General features: G+C 38.5%; 1 protein-coding gene across 1 annotated transcript in view; it reads left to right on the forward strand.

Moving 5' to 3' along the window:
- LOC137989364 (broad substrate specificity ATP-binding cassette transporter ABCG2-like) overlaps nucleotides 1-7,500 on the forward strand; it is a 35,532-nt gene that overhangs the window by 27,743 nt on the left and 289 nt on the right. The window contains exons 11-16 of the mRNA XM_068835181.1: nucleotides 494-583; nucleotides 1,087-1,211; nucleotides 2,223-2,377; nucleotides 3,143-3,232; nucleotides 3,998-4,059; nucleotides 5,049-7,500. The exon at nucleotides 5,049-7,500 is cut by the window's right edge and continues 289 nt beyond it. Coding sequence (XP_068691282.1) covers nucleotides 494-583; nucleotides 1,087-1,211; nucleotides 2,223-2,377; nucleotides 3,143-3,232; nucleotides 3,998-4,059; nucleotides 5,049-5,193 — 667 coding nt within the window. The 3' untranslated portion in view covers nucleotides 5,194-7,500. The remainder of the gene's footprint in view (nucleotides 1-493; nucleotides 584-1,086; nucleotides 1,212-2,222; nucleotides 2,378-3,142; nucleotides 3,233-3,997; nucleotides 4,060-5,048) is intronic.

Below are 7,500 nucleotides of genomic sequence, written 5' to 3' on the forward strand. Positions count from 1 at the left end.
TATTAACTCTGTTTAAACTAGAACCGTTTGTTTCGGCGCTTAACAACAGAACGGGAACATCAGTTGACAACGGCGCGCGCAGAAAAATGTCCATATTATGTCAGATTAAAGTAGAGTTCAGACTTTTCCGCGTTCTCTCGCGTCGTCAACTGAGGTTCCCGTTCTGTTGCTAAATCAACCTCAGTATTAGGTGAATTTCAACCAACCTCTAGAAACTCGGATAACAATGGGGAAATCTCTTTAATTGTTTGGTGATGTTTCACCGCATCGTAAGTTCATACCCACGATACTGACGTCATCATTATGTATCTGCTTCATGGTGGTATAGCCGTTCTAAAACGCTGGAAAACTTGAGCGGGCAAGTGACAATTTGTTTCGCTCGTCGCTGTGATTTGCTGAGAATGTGGCGCGAAATGTTCAAAGGCTTTGAAAAAGAGGCTGAATTGATGTTCTTTTACTTTACTCTTTTGTTCTCTTCTTTTTTTACCTTCAGGGTGGGTGTGTTCTTCTTCTTGGTGATGAACACGGTTTTTGGAAATTTGTCTGCAGTTGAGTTATTCATCAAGGAAAGACCAACATTCATGTCAGTTGTTGAATATTCTTCTATTTTCTATTATATAATAAGCTCAATCATGCGCTCGTTTTGATTGGTTCTCACCTATGATCTATTAGAGGACAGACGCATAGCCGACGTCATCATCAGAAATTTGTAGTTCTTTATTTTATAAAACAAATAGATTCCTTGTTGCCGTGCGTCTGTTAAGTAATGGATCACAGAAAACGTCAAAATGTGATTGAATCAATTTAAGTAGTTTATATTGTAGCCGACAATTTTTTCACCTTTGCTCCCCCCTCAGCAGAACAGCAGGCCTCGGTTGTTCGAAAGGTGGATAAGGCTATCCAGTGGATAAACACTAGCAAAGCCAATTATTATGTTATCCAGTGAATAGTGATTCATCCAGTGGATAGCGTTATCCACCCTTCAGGCAACTGGCGCCAGAAGTTCACCTTCTACGCCTTTTCTTCATTCGTGGCGCAAGAAAGCTCTGTTACCATTTTTAACCTTGCCTTGTCTTTGCATTGCAGACACGAATCAGCGAGTGGATATTACAGAATCTCGGTGTATTTTTTGGCCAAAGTCTTCTGTGACCTCATCCCCCTTCGTCTTGTACCTGCCTCTATATTTTCAGCCGTTGTTTACTTTATGACAGGTAATTGTTTTCGTTGTGCATGATGTGATTTCCTAAGTATTCGCTTACCCTCCCGGATCCCATTTGTTCAATTATCCCAGATTGAAAATTAACCAAGGAGTTAATTTCTCTTCTCCTAAAGTTTGTTGAACATTGATATTCTTGAAAAACAAAAATAAGGAAATGAAACTTTCACCAAAAAAGTTTGAAAAATGAAACAAAATTTTGCGCTCATGCTGGATTAAGAGATAGCGACTTTCATATGACCTTGAAAAAAAAAATGGAAAAACAGAATGTAAACAAAAATGCAAAACATTTAATTGTCTTATCGAACAAAAACAAACGAGCGCAAATTTTCATTGGCTTAGCGAACACGGATGCAAATAACGTCATCTCTCCATGGAACTCTCTAGAAAGTTTCGCTTTGACGTCATTTGAAGTGCAGTAATGTGATTGGGCAATCGATCTGTTTACTGCCCATATTAGGAGTTTCCTTGGCGGGAATGAGGAGGTGGTTTTGTTTTAATCTTGCCAAACATTGGTTATTGAAACAAATTGCGAACACTTTTTCAAGGTCACACGAAAATCGCTCTAAGTATTTTATTGGTGTTGCGCTCACTCGTGAAATATTTTTCAACACGAGAAGAGAAATTTCGTATCTCCAAGCGGCCATATAATATTCTATTTATTACATAAACACCAATGAAATACTAAATCATTTCACGAAAGGCATCGAAAGGCGCGTTTTTATATGTAACCATAGCAACAGTGATCTTTTCGCGTGTGAAGATATCCTGTTTTCGCGCGAAAGCTCACTTGGTATTTCATTGGTGTTTATATAAAAAATTGCTTTATCAATTGAGCTGCGAAGCCACATCTGTTAGGATCAGGGAATTTTTTTGGAGTTCTGGAAGGGGTCATACGTTCGAATCCCAGTGAAGCTCTTTTTCAGTCCATTGCTCAAATTTTGATGTTAGTTTATTAGTATATTCTCAGCACCAAATACCCCAAATTTTCTCAATTTTCTTGCAGGCCTTGATCGTCAAGCTGCAAAGTTCTTTATTTTTACGTTCACCCTCATTTTGACGAATCTCTGTGCCTGCAGTGTGGGTTTCTTTGTCAGCGCATGCGTACGGACGTTCGCTATAGCAAACCTCCTAGTTGGTCTGCCTTATGTGTTCATGATGGTAAGTGATTTTTTTTCAATTTATTGATTGACTCCGTTTTTGCTTTTAATGTTAGGGAATTTCCTTTATTGTGTTTTAATTCGGCACCCTGTTAAATCAAGTTTACTTTCATCATGTCTAAAGTAAGTTTTTCCACAGTTAATACAGGGGAATAGTTATGAAACCGGCCAAATTTCTTTGTTGTAGGTTTTTGTTCTCTTTTTTGGCCTTGACCGTGCACAAAACACAACAGTTGTTTACTCCGTACTGAGGAACTAACCAATAGAAACGTGTTGGTTACGTAATTCATACATAGTGTATGAGCGCAAAACAAAAGATTGTACACGGTCGTGGACTCTAAATCTTGGCTTCTTTGTTTGCTCCTTTGATGTTTGCCGAGTTTCAAAACCAGCCCCTCTATTAACTATGGTTATTCACAACGAACTGTTTTCATTGGAAAGCCCCATCCACACTATTGCTTCTTTACGATTCTCGTTTTTTATATCAGCAATAAACGAAGCAATTTACTTTCATCCACACAAGTTCAGAAATATGTTTTTGTATAAAAAGGAATACTTTTTTGATATATACGCATTCAACAATCAGCCTCACTAAAACTAATAAATCGGAGACTTCTTCTCTCGGCTTTGCCGTTCGTCGTTAGAATTTTGCCTGGCGCCCGGACAAACCCATCTATGCAGGCTGGCTTTTGCTATTCCTACTTTTTTTTTCTCGCACTAAAATCAGTTTCGTAAAATAGCTCTTTTATTTTCTGTTCTCTAACAGGTATTTGGTGGTGTCTTAATAAATCTAAACTCTATTCTAAGTTGGCTGGCATGGATAAAATATATCAGCATATTCCGCTATGCAATGGAGGTAACTTTAGTATTCTCAACAGAATATCACGCTTCTGATTAGTCAATGACGAATGCATAAGTAGGTTATAGAGTGCAACACGGACGTTGCTATAGAAACACGATGATGGAGTAACTCCTGCTGTTTTGAAAGTTCTCAAATTGCAGCACTCACGTAATTTTGAGAACTTTCAAACATCACTCGTGCCCATGAATCACGAAATGCACTCGTGTTCATACAGTTTTCTATACTTGTACGCCCAGGCTCTTGCTGGAATAATCAGATTTTCAATGTTGTGTGTGAATGTCGCGATCTCTGAATCAGCTACAATGAGTGTTTAGTTATTATTAGTTGTTGTCTAGTTTTTGAAAAACGCTAAGAAGGGCAGTGGCGCTATAAAGTTTCAAACTATTAGTTTGAGCTATTGTAAGTGTTTCATGACGTTCCCATCTTTGTTTATGTTGTACAATATGGGCGAAGTAGGCTATAACCTTATTGCATGGTACGTACGGATTTGAAACAAACAGAGAGAAGGAAAGATTCATTGTTGTTTGTCCACGTTGTCGTCAAAACCTTAAAATTGGTAATTTGTCGTTGTTGTCAGACGAGTACGGGAAAGAAGGTACAAATGCGTGTCGCCCGTGCAGCACGGTTTTTTTTTTCCTGTTTTAACCAATAATATTACTGGTTTTTGGCGTTGTCGTTGCTGTTGCCGTCGTCGTTTGTTAAACTCCTTATTCTCATATTTGGGTACTCGGCGTAATTATTTCATCCATTTTCTTTTAGATACTAGAGATCAATGAGCTTCACAACATGCACTTCGATTGTCCAGCGAACTCTACTCTTTGGTATGTCTTCTTTATTCGCGATTTGGTGTCGATATAGTTAGCGAAGTTGAGTGGTTAAGGCACCGGCCGTTAAATGTGAAGGTCTAGTATTGCACCAGCTCCACATACATCATGGCGCACAGCTTTCCCTTTTCCAGAGTCCATAGCTTCTGTAGAAAGCAGCAATGTCTTTCTCGGAGTCGAAGCCGCGAGGAGAATGTTCTCCCCCTGCCCCATTCCCCTCGCGGCTTTGTCGCGCACATTCGCCCTCCAAAAGACAAAACCGCCAACTGGAGGCTACAAATACCATGTAGCTCTTTTCAATCCGTTATCTCATCGAATCGATATACGACACAGCTCAATTTTGTTTTGGGTTGAGGGTCCATTGTTCGCTTTGTATGTTCATTTGTGTTCATAGTTTTCTAAACCACTCCATCAGAGAGCAGTGAGTATAAAAGCATTCTGCTACCCCTCTCCTGCGAATTATGATAGATAATTTTTTTCTGTTAATCAGCACAATTTGACAGTTTCTCTTTTTGGACCTGAAAAATCCCTCAAGGGAAATGGTCAAATAAATATTCGTCATGAAATTTACGTTTTTATGTATTTATATGTTTATTTATAAATCAGAGTGGAGTAGTGTTGGCGCTAAGCGATCACCTCTCATTTCCCACTAATGTGGCCTTGGGTCGAGGCTATATTTTGTTTTTGTTAGGTTGTCTGTGGTTTTGACAGGGAACCTATGTTTTTCCTTCTTATTATTACATTAAGAATATATATTATTAATATAATTTAATATAGTATTTCAATATTTATTGTTATTATTATTATTATTAGTAGTAGTAGTAGTAGTAGTCGTAGTAGTCGTAGCAGTAGCAGTAGCAGTAGCAGTAGCGGTAGTAGTAGTAGTAGTAGTAGTAGTAGTAGTAGTAGTAGTAGTAGTAGTAGTATATTTATCATTATCATTTTACTTCAGGATTGATTTGTTTCATTGTTTTGCTGTCTTGCAGCGTGAGTAATGGCAATCAATACTTGTCCTCACAAGGAATTATTGTCGATCACTTGTGGTACAATGAACTGGCACGGGCCGCCATGACTGTTTTCCTGATGACATTTGCTTATATAGCTCTAAGATTAATCAAAAAGGAAAAATGAAGAAGCTTTTGTCAATCGTAGTCCGCCACAAACGGATTCTTTTGGAATTTCTTAAAAAACAAACAAAAAAAAATGACACAAAAGTTTTAACCTTTTGACTACCAGAAATGATCAGCATGTAAATTCTCCTCACAATTTCAGTCAGACAGGTATTGAGAATGAAGTTAATTATCAGCTTAAGAGGTGTGATTCTGATGTAACACCAAATTCTCATGACTACTCAACGAAGAAATTTATTGTACTAATTAGGAGAATGAACGTTTTCATCTTGGGAATTAAAGGGTTAAGGTGTAATGCGTCCGTGGGAAGGTTGGAAAACTAGTTGCTTGGCGACGTGCGAAAGAACAACTAAAAAACCAGACTGTCCTTTCAGGACCCAGATAAACTACCTTATAACCCTGCATTAATTCTCCTCAAAATTTCAGTGAAATGTTAGTCAGACAGGTATTGAGAATGAAGATAATTATTAGCTTAAAGGGTGTGATGTTGATATAACACCAAATTCTCATGACTGCTCATCAAGTAAATCTATTGTGCTAATTAGGAGAATGAACGTTTTGATCTTGGGAATGAAAGGGTTAAGGTGTTATGCGTCTGTGGGAAGGTTGGAAAACTAGTTGCTTGGCGACGTGCGAAAGAACAACTAAAAAATCAGATTGTCCATTCAGTACCCAGATAAACCACCTTTGCTCTACATGAATTCTGGTAGTTCAATGGGTAGAGCATCCGATCGGAGGTCGGTTTTGGTACATTTCTTTGCCGTCATCTCCTAAATGACGACATGAAATGACCAAATTCAAGGTTCTGTGGAGGACGTTAGCACATCACGATGAATTTTCAGTTCTCTCTCTACGCTTCCAACCCACTCACACCAGTTTAATTCCGCGACAGTTCATACACATTTTTAACGCGAAACGACATCAAAAAGCTTCGTAGTGATATGAATAACGCGAACTTGTACTTTTAAATGAAGTCCTCGTAGCCGCCGTCGTCCTCGTTTCGTCAGCTCCCTATCACACCCGACTAGTAGCGGGGGAACGTGGGTTCAAATCCCGCTCACGGAAAATTTACTTTCAAACATTTATTCAGTTGAAAATATGACTATTTGGGGTGTACGGGGTCAGTGTTTCTTTCATATACTCTTCATACGCAAATAAAATTAGCCTGTATCCTTAGAGGATCCTTCCTTGTCATCCGCTAAGTTTACTACAGTCGTGCATCATTAACTTGATTCTTAGTTGGGTTTCAAGTGGAGATAAAGGCTCCCCTACCTTGTCACCTCGAAAGAAAATTTCCTTAGAGGTCCACGCCCTAACCACGTAAATCACCTCTTTGATGGCTGTAATGCCAGCATGGTTGTCCTGGTGGTTACCTGACTAGTAACGGGGGACGTGCGTTCAAATTCCGTTCTCGGCAAAATTTTCTTTCAAGCATTTATTCAGTTAATTTATCCGTAGGTTTGAATCCTTCCGAGGACTTTTTCACTTGTCCTTTCGCTCGTCACCAAGCAGCTAGTTTTCCAAAGACTGAAATCAATTACACTTATTTTAAAAATTTATTGACTTGGCAAACGTAAAGCAATTACTTGCAGTTAGTATTTACTAATACCACAATAGTAGAAGTTATACACTTACTGTATACTAACGACTTTGTTTTAACATTCGCGAAACTCAATTTTCCCAAAATGTTTTACTAAACGGATTCCTTGAACCAACAAGGGTTTAAAAAACACGCACATTGAATTAGTTGGAAACTTAAATAAATAAATAAAATGAAACGTAGAAAACTCACCAAAGGTAAGCTGTTGATTTTACGTTTTAAATAAACTTGTCCAACGGTATGCTCATTGCGGGGTTTTGTTTCACTTCTTTGAAGGGTGGTCTGCCTCGCTAGTTAATTTTCCAGCCCGTTTAGAGCAAATAGCTTTATTTTTGACAACCTGCAAGCAAGCTCTTGATTTTACGCCTCGGTTTTTCTTAAGGTGGATTTCGCTATTAGCCGTCAGCAAAACCACTTAGTTTTTGTCGACTGGTTAGTTATTATTCATCCAGTGGGTAGCGCACTCCTCCCTTTGATCAACTTGAGCGAAGTGAAGACATTAGGGAGCATTAGCAACGACGACGGAAACGGGAACGAGAACGTCATCTCAAATCATAAATTCTCATTATTGTAATCACTTCACGATTATTCCAAGTTTTTTAATGTGAGAAAGGTATGGAAGTCTCTCAGCAATGAAAACGTTATGAGCAGCGCTTTATTTAGAGGAGAAAATGAAAATTTATCTTCAAATCCTGACGTCCTTCAAAA

This window comes from Montipora foliosa, unplaced genomic scaffold (assembly GCF_036669935.1).
Source record: "Montipora foliosa isolate CH-2021 unplaced genomic scaffold, ASM3666993v2 scaffold_457, whole genome shotgun sequence".
NCBI classification, from domain to species: Eukaryota; Metazoa; Cnidaria; class Anthozoa; order Scleractinia; family Acroporidae; genus Montipora; species Montipora foliosa.